This window comes from Andrographis paniculata, unplaced genomic scaffold, assembly GCF_009805555.1.
Source record: "Andrographis paniculata isolate CXL003 unplaced genomic scaffold, ASM980555v1 Contig32END, whole genome shotgun sequence".
NCBI lineage: Eukaryota > Viridiplantae > Streptophyta > Magnoliopsida > Lamiales > Acanthaceae > Andrographis > Andrographis paniculata.
The window spans coordinates 4,657,586-4,672,162 of record NW_026137565.1 but is presented as its reverse complement, the minus strand read 5'-3'; the positions used below and the strand labels follow the sequence as shown (position 1 = coordinate 4,672,162).

General features: G+C 35.0%; 3 protein-coding genes across 4 annotated transcripts; 1 reads left to right on the top strand and 2 right to left on the bottom strand.

The window, feature by feature from the left end:
* Positions 1–338: 338 nt before the first annotated feature.
* Positions 339–740, bottom strand: LOC127247375 (uncharacterized). Its single transcript, XM_051269205.1, has one exon. It carries the CDS (start codon positions 738–740, stop codon positions 339–341), a length of 402 nt encoding a protein of 133 aa, XP_051125162.1.
* A 6,184-nt stretch (positions 741–6,924) lies between these two features.
* Positions 6,925–11,392, top strand: LOC127248149 (protein SPA1-RELATED 4-like). Of its 2 annotated transcripts, XM_051270380.1 has the most exons (7): positions 6,931–8,401; positions 8,526–8,683; positions 9,008–9,965; positions 10,055–10,201; positions 10,339–10,650; positions 10,742–10,801; positions 10,925–11,392. In XM_051270380.1, exons 1-7 carry the CDS (start codon positions 7,697–7,699, stop codon positions 11,111–11,113), a joined length of 2,529 nt encoding a protein of 842 aa, XP_051126337.1. In that variant the 5' UTR covers positions 6,931–7,696; the 3' UTR covers positions 11,114–11,392. The 2 variants fall into 2 exon arrangements, with proteins under 2 accessions (XP_051126338.1, XP_051126337.1); XM_051270381.1 differs by lacking the exons at positions 10,742–10,801; positions 10,925–11,392 and having other exon boundaries at positions 6,925–8,401; positions 10,055–10,224; positions 10,339–10,642.
* An 88-nt stretch (positions 11,393–11,480) lies between these two features.
* On the bottom strand, positions 11,481–13,068 carry LOC127248151 (beta-glucuronosyltransferase GlcAT14B-like). The gene is made up of 4 exons (XM_051270384.1): positions 12,516–13,068; positions 12,365–12,440; positions 12,176–12,291; positions 11,481–12,099 (listed from the first exon to the last, which is right to left on the bottom strand). Exons 1-4 carry the CDS (start codon positions 13,066–13,068, stop codon positions 11,603–11,605), a joined length of 1,242 nt encoding a protein of 413 aa, XP_051126341.1. The 3' UTR covers positions 11,481–11,602.
* Between the last annotated feature and the right edge of the window lie 1,509 nt (positions 13,069–14,577).

The window sequence follows — 14,577 nt, the reverse complement described above, 5'->3', positions numbered from 1 at the left end:
TTTGTGTTTATATTTTGTTAATGTACAAATTTCATTATTGTTATAAAGAAAAAAGAAACTCTTTTTATGTGACAAAATAGTATATGTACAAATACAAAACAAATCATTATAATGTTAATTTTGTCTTATTATCATTAATTTGTACCCTCTTTTTAAAGGGTTTGCTTTTTTTTTTTCAAAATTTTTTTTACATATTTTTTTAATTTATTATTTTTATATTATTTACACAAAATTTAACATATTTTACATCAAATACCTTTTTCAAATCAAAATAGAAAACAAACACAACCGAAGTTAAGTCAAATTAAAATCCAAGATTTAATTAATTAATTTATTAATTAATCGTACGTGTCAGTCCAAGAATGGACGAGGAACAAAACCCAGGAAGCTCCGAGGGCGATGTCGCCGCCGGCGAGCCTGAGCCAGTCGCCGGCGAGCACCTCCACCTCCCTCTGGCAGCAGAACCGCCAGATCGCCACCGCCACGTGGAGGCCAGCGCAGCCTTTGGCGAAGAAGCTCTGGAACTGCCCGTCCTTCACGAACGCCACCATGAACAGCACCACCCCCACCCCCGACAGCAGCAGGCCGGAGAAAGATTCCGACGTCCGGATTAGCAGCCGGTCGTGCGCCGTCGACCCCACCGCCAGCGCCTCGTCGGTGTAGAACATCATCAGCCCGCCGGAGATCAGCGCCACTGCAGAATGGATCATACACATCAAGAAGAACCCACCACACCACATCTCTTATGAACAATACACCCTACGTATATGTATAGAGATATATATATATATATAATAATCCTCGTCAAGAGATTTGATTGGAATGTTAGTCCAAAAATAAACTCCCTCTGTCCGCCTCTAAGGTCATATTTACCTGTTACGTCGTTATACTTAACATTAAAAATATTTTTATATTTGTATAATTTTTTATACAAATATCATTTTATTAATATTATAAGACAACGATAAAAATATTTTTACAATTTTTTCTTAATTTGGAGTACATTTTAATATAATAATTAATTTTCAAAGATCTAACAACAAAAAAGTAAATGAGATCCTTAAACCCTAACTAATGTAATATTATTTTTTCTCATAATATATCACATTAAATATTATTTATACAAAAGATTTATATATATAGATATTATATTTTTTAATAAAAATAAATTATATAATATTCTGGCCGTGAAGTCACGAGTTCAAATGTTTTGACGCCTCACGTGACCTGTCATGCATGGTTCGCCTAGTATGACTTGTTTTATCGGGCCTAGCCTGCTGGGCATTAAATTCGGCCGACCCTTAATACTTATTTTCGGATAGCGATCGTGGATTTTCGGATTATAAAAAAATATATATATAAATAGAACGAAAATGAGTAGAGTAGTGAGTGACTGATTAGTGTTTTTGTTTGGGGCTCAATTTGTATACATAAGTAGATCAGATCGGATAAGATAATAATAATAATAATAATAATAATTGAGGTTGAAATGGGCATGGATAAATGGACCATGTACGTCATGTATGTATTTATTTTATTTAAATAGATATTTATATTAATTAATAATATCTCATTTGGATTGGATGAGGTTATTGCCGACACCATGTCATACCATTGCTTGTCCTATTCTTTTTCTCCATTTATTTATTTATTTATTTTTATGACTTGGGAACCCAAAAATGCGCACTGGTCAACTCCTGGCTGAATCTAATACCCTGTAAATTAGGTCCGACGAAAAAGTCACATTAGGCAAACTATGTGTAGCAGGTGACCGGAGGCGTCGGGGGTTTGAACCCATTTCTTATTTCTTTAAACCCCTGGCCGAATCTAATACCCTGTAAATTAGATCCGACGAAAAAGTCACACTAGACGAACTATGTGTAGCAGGTGACAGGAGGTGTCGGGGGGTTTGAACCCATTTCTTATTTCTTTCTTCGTTATCGCTAGGCGAACTATGCGTGACACGTGAACTGAGACATCGTGGGTTTGAACCCACGACTTTACATTCACGAGTCTAACCTCGCGTCTTTCTTTTTAAAAATAATAATAAAAAAAATTATTTATCTATAATTTCTATTCTTATTACAATAATTATTTTGCTAATGAATTTCTACTTGTTCCACCATTTATTATAAACTTCTTAATAAACACTACAAATCATATTTTATGCCTCACTAACATTATTGTTGACGGAATTTTCGAGGAATTTTTATCCTCGCAATCCCACTCCTCGATAATTCAAAAGCCACGAAAATTTTCTTGCAAATATTTCCTAAGGATTTCTGTGAGGGAATATACTCTCACAAAAATTATTCGCAAATCTATTTTTGATTTATATTCATTTCTCTATATAAAAAAGAATCCATCGAAATATTTTTCAAATGACCCCCAAAATAGCTCATTTCGAAATTTTACAGTCTCAAATAATTACACTTATAATATAGAAAGTTATTTCAATAATCATCCAACTTTTGGGAACCTATTTTTATTAATAATATATATAACAAATACTATAAATATATCCATAATATTGAAATATATTTATATATAATGATATTTGTTGGACTTGTATTTAAATTTGAATTTTTTTATTTAAATTTTAATTTAAATATACTTTAATGTGATATTTTAATAATTTTATTAAAAAAATATATGTTTTCATTAAGGGTGTGTTTGTTTGGGGATTGGATTTTAAATATACTATTCATTCAATTTTTTTCTCAAAAAATCAAATCAAACACCTATTTTTCATTTTCTATATTATACTAAAAATCAATTTTACATTCAAAACATCGCATCAACACCTATTTATATCACATCATACAACTATTCAAATTCAAAATTTTTATTATTCAAATCTCAACTCAAAATCCAAACCCCCAAACAAAACACACCTATAGAACTAAAAAACCCTAGAAAATGTTTTAAAAAATTATATCTTTATTTATTTACATATTAAAAAAAAATAAAATCAAGCCTCTTTTTTATTTTTGTACGAAGCCCATCAAAATTTATGATCATAATTATTTGACATAATATAAATAGATATATTGATATAATATTTTAAAACTAAAATTAAATATTTATATAATGTGAAAAATAAAATCTATTAATATTTAATTTAATATTTTTGTAAGAAAAAAAAAGTTTTATAAATAGAAAGAAAAAAAAACTTGCAAACAAACACAAACAGTCAAACACAAATATGTTATATCTTGTATATATTTAGCTGATGTAACATGTTATATATAGTATATATTTCGTTGATGTATCTATTGTTATTCATCGCCCAGTTATTGCCGTCATTTCTATTTTTACGGAAGGGTTATATTTTCGACTCTAATTTTGTTGAGAGTTTTATTTTTTTTACTTTAGCTCCGTTATAAACGAGAGAATCTTTTTTTTTTTTTTACTCTAACTTTATTGCGATTGAGCAAATTTCATTATCGATTATAACTTTGTTGTTAACGAGCAAGTCATATTTTTACTCTAATAGTATTGAGAATTCTGTTTCTTACGGTTGTTAAAGAGTTTTATTTAGTAGATAATTCCAACAACATCACTTTCATCTCGTTTTAGGCAAACTTAAATTACTTCTATCATATGAAGAGAAATGCTATCTTATTTAAAAAATTAATAAACAATTATAAATATATATACGTCATTATGAATGAAATATATATATATAAATATATATAGGATGTGAGATTGAGTATTGGATTTTAAATTTTGAATAATAAAATTTTAAATTAAACTTGTTATTTAATAATATATATATTTATGCGATATTTTAAATGTAAATTTTATTTTTATATAATATAAAAAATAAATATTTAATTTAATATTTTTTAAAACAAAAATTTATGAATAATAAAAATTAAGGCCAAACTGACCCCAACAAACACAACCATAAAGACTTATTGAAACAACAATTGGTACCTTAGAGTATATATATATATATATATTATTTATGTCCATCTATTTTCAAGAGGATTTTTTTTTTTTTTTTTTTTTTTTTCAATTCCAACAATAAAAAGATACACAGTGGCTTAGTTTTAGAAGCCAATGCTGGGTGCAAGCAAGGCCTAGTCCATAACAACTATTTATAATTTTTTTTTTAAAAAAAAAACAAATATTATTAATATAGAAAAATTAAAAGCATGAGATCAACAAATAGAAATAAAAATTATAAATAAATCATATCTTAAAATGGTTTAAAAATAATTATAAATTTTAATTAGAATAATAATTTTGAGTTGATCTAACCAAATTTTAATTTGGACTTGAAAACTTAAACCCAGCTACTACCCGATTCAAATTGTCCGGCCAGGCTAGCCTAATTTTTAATTTTGTAAAATATGTTTTTGCATAAATTTGTATTAAAAGATAAATTATGTTAATTTAATAAATATAATTATGATAAAAAAATAATATATTTATTATAAATAAAAATTCTAACACTAACTATATGATTAATTTATTATATATTTATAATATATTTAAAAATAGTTAATATTAAAATTTATTTCATAAATCATATTGAGTCAGAGATGACATGGTTTGCACAAGTTCAGACACAATCTGAATTTTAAAATTAAAATGTTAGATACTAAATTAATTATATAGTTAGTGTTAAAATGGAGCATATATACCAATACTAAATGCAATTTCTGGATGGCTAATTGTTAGATACAATAAACTTACAATAATGTTTTTCTACAACTTCTGATAATGTCATCTTCATTAACATATTTCTAACAGTTTATCGTATTGTCTGAACGATTTTTTAACAACTTTAGAACTCTATATATCAAATTTATGCATCATGTTCTTCACATATTTGGTCTGAATCAAGAAAATTTCATCACAAAATTGTTTAATTTATAATCCGATAAAAGTAATTTCGTTCATCACTCATGCTTATCTTAAATTTAAAATACATGAACTTTACATATTCATTCTTTAAATACTAAAGTCATACATCCAAAGGCAATATCATTATAAAAAGTTGGGCAATAATCAAATTAATACCTTTGTGTGTTTGCTTGGGGGTTTGGATTTTGAGTTGAGATTTGAATAGTAAAAATTTTGAATTTGAATAGCTGTATGATGTGATATAAGTAGATGTTGATGTGGTGTTTTGAATGTAAAATTGATTTTTAGTATAATATAAAAAAATAAAAATAGGTGTTTAATTTGATATTTTTTAGGGGATGAGGGAAATTGGATGAATAGTTGGATCTAAATCCAAACACACCAATAATTTTTTTGAACAATGTCTTATTAATTGATCTTCCTATGTACACTCTTTTTCAATAGAAAAATTGAGTCTATATACAAAATTAGGGGGCTTGCTTCAATTTAGACAATAATTTTGGTTTTTTAGCACTTATATATTTTTAAAGATATCATATCATATATTTCCTCGGTTCTTATAGTTTCATTTATCTTTTGCTTAACATTAAAATATTATTATATTTTGTATAATTTTTTTGCACAAATGTCATGTCATAGTAATATTAGATACTAATAGAAGTATTTTTTGTCATTTTTTTTTAATTTACGTTACATTTTTATATAATAATTAATATTCAAAATCAATACGTAAAAAAAGTAAATGAGATTTTTAGAGCTGGAATGACATAATATATTATTATTATTATTAATATATCACATTAAATACTATTTTTTATTATTTTAATTTCTTATTTTTAAAAACTAAAATTCCTAAAAATCTCTTGTATGAGCGGAGTGTTTAAGTTTGGAGAATGTGTATGCCACTAGTAAATTAATGTTTTTTTCAATCTACTAACGTGCGTTTGTTTGAGGGTTTGAATTTTGAGTTGAGATTTGAATAATAAAAATTTTGAATTTGAATAATTGTAAGATGTGATATAAATAGGTGTTGATGTGATGTTTTGAATGTAAAATTGATTTTTAGTATAATATAAAAAATAAAAAATAGGTGTTTAATTTGATTTTTTGGAAAAAAATGGAATGAACAGTGAATTTAAAATTCAATCCCAAACAAACACAACCTAAAAGGATTCACGTTATTATAGGTATTATAATTTAAGTAAAATATAACCGATAAATAATTAAATAATATATTAATAAAAATAATTATAAATTAAATTAAAATAATTTAATTAAATTAAAAAATATATAAATTATAAAATATAATTAAAATATATAATTATTTTTTAAAAAAATAAAAACACAAATTATATAAAACAGACAATGAACAATTTATGTGTGACAAAAAAAAATAAACAAAGAGAGGGCACGTTTCCCATGGCCGATCAGTGACAGTGCATGTACCATGACGAGTGACGATTGCATTTTAATTACTAATTAAAATATAATCAATCACATTATTAATATCCAACTTTGCACTTTGCATCATCACAATTAGCTTAATTAAATAAAAAAACTCCAACTTTTCCCTATAAATATAAATATAATAATTAAAACTTCACATAGATGTGTGTATATTGAATCATTCTGTTATCTTTATTTATTAATTATTCTTGATTTGTAACATGTTGTCAAGTGGTGTCCATTAATTTCTGATTATTATTATTTTTTTTCATAAAAACAAAAAATTGAAGTTGTGGCGACTGTCATCGGAAAATTCACGTTGGCCCCACATAAAAATGATGTCTTTTTAATTTAAAATTATTATTATTTCATTTTATATTTTAACAGAGCAACATAAGACCTGCCCAGAATGGAAACGATAAATAACTTATACTATGTACGGAACGTGCGGGTGGCGAAGAGCCACGTAGCCGTTGCGATGAATGTGGTTCAGAACATCTCAAAATCTGCTTAGGTTTTCCAACATTTATTATTACATATAGACTGTGCAGAAGTAATAATAAAATATACAATAAAAAAAATAAAAGAATTTATAGAAAAAGAATAAAATAATCTTGCAGAAAAATACCACGGTGCATTTCCAAGCAATGGCCTGCGATTTTTTGATCTCTTTCTGGGTTTTGTTCTTCTTTTCTTTTTCTTTTTTTATTGTGCTGCGGAGAAGAAAGATACAAATGTTTGGATTGCTATTATTATTTTTTAATTTTAATTAATTTTGTGGGTGGAATATTGAATGGTGTTTTGGGGATTCAAACGGGCTGTGAGTATCTATTTGTGTGGTTCTTGTTCTTTTGTTTGTTTCTCTCTCTTTCTTCCTCTCTCTCTCTCTCTCTCTCTCATGTCCATAGTTGTCGAAACTTGGTGCTGCTTGCTGTGTTCCTCTCTCTGTGTTCATACTGCTCCTAATTTGTTTGCATCTGTCCCTGATGTGTGTTTTCTCTGATTTTCCGATAGCCGCCCTTTGAGAAGGGTTTTCTTCAGTTGTCGGCTTTCATGGCGTTCTTACACCTGTTGATGATCGATGGCGGTTCTATCCGCGTGACGCTTGTCTGAATTTCGTTTCTGTGTATGATCCATTGCCAAGTAAGCGTAGTCAGGTACAGGTCCTACTTCTAAGCGTAGTCAGGTACAGGTCCTACTTTTTTTATGGCGGCGATTTCGCGACTTATTTGATCGGAGAATTTACCGGCGGCGGAGGAAAAAAGAAAAGGCTTAGAATCCTCAGGGTTAAAATCGACCGTTCGATTCTGTATGTGTAGTCTGTGTTTGTGTGCTGGGGTTTGTTCACTGCTTAAGATAGTCGGCGGCGGCGGTTATGGATGGTTCGTCGGAGTCCGGTTGGCCGCGGTCGGATAATTCGACCGGGTTGAATTCTTCGTCGTTGTTGGACCGGAATCCCCGAGCCGCCCGGGCGAGGTCCTCCGGCGACAACACGTCTCGTGATTCCGGCGGGTTTTTGTCTTCGAGGAAAGGGAGGGATAAAACCCTGTGGCCTCAGGTAAGTCATCTCAGAGCTCCGTTTGGCGACTGCGGCGTTGGCGTCGGCGGCGGCGGCGGCGGAAGCGTTGGCGTAGCGGCGGAATGTAAAGATGTTAGTCTTAGGCAGTGGTTGGATACTCCTGGAAGAAAAGTGGATGCCCTAGAATGCCTTCACATTTTTTCCCAAATTGCAGACATTGTGAACCGCGCGCATTCCCAAGGCATCGTCGTCCACAACGTTCGCCCCTCCTGCTTCACAATTTCCTCATTTAATCGCGTCACTTTCGCAGAATCGCCGTCCAATTACTCCGATTGCGCCTCCGACTCGCTCGATTGCGGATCGAATCCTCAAATGGCTGAGTTCAAGGATTCGTCGCCGCCTCCGGCAATGCATTTCTCCGGAAACCTGAGGAGGCATAATTCTACACTGAAACAAATTTTGCTTGTGGAACCGAATTGGTACCGGAGTCCCGAGGAGGCCGCCGGCGCCCCTACCTCTTGCGCTTCCGACATTTACCAGCTCGGCGTGTTGCTGTTTGAGGTACAATAAATACATAGGGACCTTCGTCTTCCCTAATTGTTGACGAGTTTTATTCCTGCTTGCTTATTTTCGATGTATGAATCAACATTTAGCTGTATCCATCCATTTTTATGCATGATCACAGCTGTTTTACGCATTCGATTCGCTGGAAGAGAAGAGCACAACAATGGCAAGTTTGAGACACCGGGTGCTCCCTCCGCAGATGCTTCTCACATGGCCTAAACAAACTTCCTTCTGCCTGTGGCTGCTCCATCCCGAGCCGAGTTGCCGACCTAAAATGAGGTGCAAATTTGTTATTGTTGTTGAAGCTTCTGCAATTTCTTTCTAACCTATTGTATATAAATTTTATGTTCTCCATTGATGTCTGTAATACATTTTAGAGTTCATGTCATTGTATTATGCGGAATTGATAGCTGAGCAGTTGTCATCTCTTCTTCAATCATACAAAGGTCTATGAATTACGAACATTTTTCTTCTGTGGAGCAAGAAATTGGTCGAATCGAATGTTGTTGCTATTATTTCTTGGTAGTTTCAATGTTCATTCACTTTGCAAAATATCGGTGAACTTGATTGCTGATGCTAATGCTTTTTCGAACTGCTTAACAGTGAGCTGTTGCACAGTGAGTTTTTAAACGAACCAAGAGATGACATAGAGGAACGAGAAGCTGCTCTAGAACTACGGGAGAAGATAGAGGAGCAGGAATTGTTGCTGGAATTCCTTCTTTTATTGCAACAAAGAAAGCAAGACGCAACTGATAGCTTGAACGAGACAATATCATTCATATCTTCCGACATTGAGGAAGCAACAAACATGCAGACAGCTCTCAGGGCAAAAGCTGACCCGAACTTGGATCCGAGCCAGAATTCTACAGCCGGCCCCCTTTCTGTGAACATGACAGACGATGATGATTCTGGCTTCTCCGGCTCCAGAAAGCGCGTTCGCCAAGGTCTTTGCATTGGAAATTCACGTGAATCCAATAACCATCCGGATGATCATCATAAGTCGGAGAGACATCAAGCAAGTGCTCTCCCGAAAAGCAGTAGGCTAATGAAGAATTTCAGGAAATTCGAGTCTGCTTATTTTTTGACGAGGCGCAGGTTTGTAAAACCGGCTGGCGGATTGTTGGCCAGGCCTTCTCCACTGAGCAGCGGCGGTCGAGGATCCATTGTTGCAACCGAAAGAAGTTCTATCAGTAATCAATCATTGAAAGAGCGGCCCAACGAACTTGGGCAGAGAGGATGGGTAAATACATTCCTGGAAGGGTTATCGAAGTACTTGTCGTATAGTTCGCTAAAAGTTAAAGCAAACTTAAAGCAAGGAGATCTCCTAAACTCTTCCAACCTGGTATGCTCGCTTAGTTTTGACCGCGACGGGGAATTTTTCGCCACTGCTGGAGTAAATAAGAAGATCAAAGTGTTCGACTATAACTCCATATTGAGCGAAGATCGCGACATTCATTATCCTGTGGTTGAGATGTCAGGTAGGTCGAAGCTCAGCAGCACATGCTGGAATGGATACATCAAAGGCCAAATTGCTTCGAGTAACTTCGATGGAGTCGTGCAGGTAAATTTAAACTTGAAAAATAGGCGTCCTACTTCAAAAGCTATTTTTCGAAAATCATCCCAACTATTAATCTATTTATTTATTTTCAGGTGTGGGATGTCTCGAGAAGGCAGACATTCATAGAAATGAAAGAACACGAACGGCGCGTGTGGTCTGTGGACTTTTCAGTGGCTGATCCGACGCTGCTGGCCAGCGGGAGCGACGACGGTTCTGTTAAGCTTTGGAATATCAATCAGGCAATTCTATTTTCACACTTGGTGTATGTCAGCTTTGAAACTGAACGTACTACAGCATATCAAGTTATCGTTGTTGTCTGTGTTCGATTCTGGTTTTGCATATAGTTTCCTTGTTCTAATACGCGGCAAAACTGCAGGGGGCAAGTCTCGGTACCATCAGGACGAAGGCCAATGTCTGCTGTGTTCAGTTCCCAACTGACTCTGGCCGTTCTCTTGCATTCGGCTCGGCGGATCATAAAATATATTACTATGATCTTCGCAACTCGAAGATGCCTCTCTGTACTCTCGTCGGGCACAATAAAACCGTGAGCTATGTTAAGTTCATTGATTCGACCACGCTTGTGTCTGCATCCACGGACAACACGCTAAAACTGTGGGATTTGTCGATGTGCACTTCGAGAGTTCTGGATTGTCCGCTTCAGTCATTTACGGGACACCTGAATATAAAGGTATTATGCACTTATATTGAATTGTTGCGTCGCAGATTGTTCAGTGTATGATCTTGTACGATATTTGACACTAGAATGATGTAAATTTCAGAATTTTGTCGGCTTGTCTGTATCCGAAGGCTATATTGCTACTGGCTCCGAAACAAATGAGGTATCTCCTACATAACCGATTCACATTGTTGCTCGAATTGTAATGCGATAGTATCCTCTATATATGCTTAGGCCTGAAACTGTAGTTTTCGCTGTCGGCTTACGAACTTTCCGAATGTTGCAGGTTTACGTTTACCACAAGGCTTTCCCAATGCCTGCGCTGTCTTTTAAATTCAACAGCACAGATCCTCTTTCGGGCGACGAAGTGGACGACACTGCACAGTTCATCTCGTCCGTTTGCTGGCGCGGGCAATCTTCCACCTTAGTTGCCGCAAACACCATGGGAAACATCAAGCTTTTGGAGATGGCTTGACCGACGCAACCAAAGCCCGAATGGCAACTGATACAAATGCACAATGCCGGGACCGAATCAAGCAGACGTCGACAACGACGACGACAACGACAGCCAGGCAGGCGAGAGGTACTTCAGTAGAAAACTGTTTTCTACTAGAAAAAATTTTTGGCCCTACTGTAGAGTACACCACACTGGTTTTTTTTAACTGTAAGAAAGATTCGGATGCGTATGTTGTCCATTGTAAAAAGAACAAAAAAGGTTTGGGGAGAAATGTCTATACATTGATTGATGATTTCACCATGTCTAAATACAGGACAAGTTTCAGACCACAAAAGGTACCAATCGATCGAAAACACAAAAACAATTTGGATGCAATTTTAGTGCCACTTTGACTCACAAAAATGGTGGCAAAAATGCATTATTGCTGGAGGATCTGTGGATAAATATGGTAAAATTTAATGATCAATGATACAGTGAAAATGGAACTAACTGCCTCTGCCTAGCTAGCTAAGTACAGGGAGGTTGAGTTACCCTATCTGACATTAGCTTATTTATAAGCTTTTTAAGCCTCTCGGCGCCGGGGCCCGGCCGGAGCTTTGTCGGATTTCCGACCTTGGAACACTTAGGTTTGCCTTTGCACCATCCGCCGGGGACGAAGCTCTCGTTTTTTCGCCAGAGGACTTCAACGTCGATCTTGCGCAGGACGGCGGAGTTCATCTTGAATTTGCGGGCGAATGGTGCACCGCTTTCTAGCATGTCGCCAGTGTCGTTTAGGGTCAGCGTCCGAGGGTGCTGCTGCGGGGGGTCGTCCCAGGAGATGAAATGCATGTCGTGGTTGACGACAGTCGATATGAATCGGGGGCTGTTGCAGATTACGGTCTGGAAGTAGAACTCGGGAGAGGACACGAAATTCGTGTAGTACATGAGGAGGGTTCTCGGGAGATTGTCCGTCCCCCATATGCAGAAGTCGACGAATGCCCGGGATAAGACTGTCCAAGCTGAACCTGCAACACCAGGAATATGTCATCGTCATGGTGGCTGTTGTAATCATCATCGTTTCGGATCGATGTGTGTACCTACCGGTGAACAATTTGAATGCGGTAGGTAAGTTCCTCTTCGGATCGGCCCAAAATATGTCGCTTTTGTTTCTCTCGTAGAGCCCGGGATCGACGATCAGAGGCATCCCTCTCTCGGTCCTGCATCGAAGCCACATTTTCATACATGAAAATTTTTCAGACAATGGCGCGCCAACGACTACTACCAACTTACGCTTTCCAGCCCAAGTCGCTCGTGTGCTCGACGAAATTGAGGTTGCGCTCAAGACTTGAAAATGTGTGAATCAGATCTGAGACAGAAGCCAATATCAGTAATCGAATCGACAAAAAAAAAAAAAAAAGCAGTCGAGGAGGACGGCGCGCACCATCTTGAGTCACCAACGGATAATCGGAGGCGCTGAGATTAATAAACCAATCCCAATCCCGAATCCTCCTCAGAAAAATCGCGCAAGCATGGAGCGTATTTGAGACCATCGTTGGCCCTCTATACGTAACCATGTTCGCCTTCTCGTTCATATAGATATTCCCGACCTGTCTAAAAAGTGTATGGTTCTTCACGCGGCGTGCGAGCTCCAACCTCTCCTCCAACGGCGCCTCGAGGTCCAAATGCACGACGTAATAGTTCCACGGATGGTAGAGCACGTGGAGAGTCCTCCACAGCTTCTCCAAATCTCCGCGCGACCCGGAGATCAAGTAGGCGAACTTGGGAGGGGGCGGGGGCGGGGAAGGTGTCGATATATGAGAAGTTTGATTCATCACGGCATGTCCGTGGAGCAGCGAAGAAGCGAGCAAATTGATTGTGTTCACCGATGAGATTAGCCCCATGTTGAACGACGTCGCAAGGAGAAACACGCAAATCAGCGAGGTTATAACTATCGGGAACACCCATTTTCTCTCCACGCCGCCGCCGTACCCCATTGGCAAAGCCTTCGAGCATCGGCTCCACCAGGAGTTCCGTAATCGAAGATCCTCCAGCCTTAAGGCCACCGGATTGATCGATTTATGGATGTTGCCGACTCCCTCGATTGAATCGAGGATCGATCAATCAATGCAGCTGCTGTTTAATCGAAAAAAACATGAAAACAGAGTTGATTAATGTGCAGAGAGAACAGTGTAGCCATTGATGAACTCTGCAACAGATGTAAAAGAACAAATCCGAGCAATCTACGAGCCCTAATTTCGGATCGAAATCATACACACCACATGAGAATAATGAATGCTTATAAGTTATAACAAACATCAACAAAAGTAGTCGATAATTCTCAAAAATTGGATCATCAACACAAGCTTATCCCACACGATTCTCCCAAAACGAAATCCCTAAAAAATAAAAAAAAAAAAAAAAAAAACGTTCACAGGGCATGAATTGCATGAAGCTTAGGGAAACACTATTCCAAAGAAACACACTACAGTTACACATCAACAACAACAACTCACAGACCTAACAAAGGATCAAAACATATGAATTAATAATTATAATAATAAAACAAACATACCTGTTTCCTTCGAAAACGCAGTGGAGCGGAGAGATGGATCTACAGTGAAATCAATAAATTACTATCGAACAACGAAGGCCATGCTGGAATAATAATAACAAAAACAGCAACAATGGCGATCGATTCGATGAATAAGAATTCTGGAATTCGATAGATAGGTAGATTACGTGGGATAAACCAGTTCCAGATTAAGGAGTGGGTGAGATATGTGTGCAAATTTCTGTTGCTGTTTCGTTGGGCCAATCTTTTTTTTTTTTTTTTTTTGTTGAAAAAAAAAAATTAAATTTTTTTTTGAAAAAAATAAATAAATAAAAGTTTAAGAAAATAAAATTGTTGAAGATTTAAAGAACGGAAAAGCATTTAATCATGCTGTTTTTTCGTTTGACCGAAAACTCAAAAGAACGAATCCCCATTTTTTCCGATAATTTTTTTGAAGGTGTTTTTGTTTTCTTGATACTTGAGTAAGAGTTCTCTTGGTTTCTATTATTTATTTATTTATTTATTTATTATTATTATTATTATTATTTTATTAAGTTCTTTGTAATTGTATAAAAATAATAGCAGATGATTCTTCTGGAACATTGGCCTGCAATAAGATTTTATTGAATTGTTTTTAAATTTTTATATTTGCATGTACGTTGAATTAAAATATTTTAAGTACGTAAACCCTAATCAGTAATATATTATTACTAGCATCGTCTCATATGCACGGCTTTATATTATTATTGTATTCATAACATGTTAATTTATTTATTTTTTTAATTTAGATGTATAATACATATATTTTTTTCACACTGAGAACGACTCAAAGAGCAGAACGAATATTATAAAATAAATTAAATAAAATTATTTTTAATTTAATAGTCGAATTAATTCCGTAAAATTTCAATCATAATTATTTATTTAGTCTTATAAGTTATATTTACCGTAT

What these genes read in the sequence shown, in the direction of transcription:
- LOC127247375 (XM_051269205.1), bottom strand. Translation starts at nt 740, where the DNA reads ATGTGGTGTGGTGGGTTCTTCTTGATGTGTATGATCCATTCTGCAGTG.
- LOC127248149 (XM_051270380.1), top strand. Translation starts at nt 7,697, where the DNA reads ATGGATGGTTCGTCGGAGTCCGGTTGGCCGCGGTCGGATAATTCGACC. An exon ending in AGTTGCCGACCTAAAATGAG is followed by an intron (nt 8,684 to 9,007) that starts GTGCAAATTTGT and finishes ACTGCTTAACAG; the next exon opens with TGAGCTGTTGCACAGTGAGT. An exon ending in AGCTTTGGAATATCAATCAG is followed by an intron (nt 10,202 to 10,338) that starts GCAATTCTATTT and finishes GCAAAACTGCAG; the next exon opens with GGGGCAAGTCTCGGTACCAT.
- LOC127248151 (XM_051270384.1), bottom strand. Translation starts at nt 13,068, where the DNA reads ATGGGGTACGGCGGCGGCGTGGAGAGAAAATGGGTGTTCCCGATAGTT. An exon ending in AGCGACTTGGGCTGGAAAGC is followed by an intron (nt 12,292 to 12,364) that starts GTAAGTTGGTAG and finishes GCTTCGATGCAG; the next exon opens with GACCGAGAGAGGGATGCCTC. An exon ending in CGCATTCAAATTGTTCACCG is followed by an intron (nt 12,100 to 12,175) that starts GTAGGTACACAC and finishes CTGGTGTTGCAG; the next exon opens with GTTCAGCTTGGACAGTCTTA.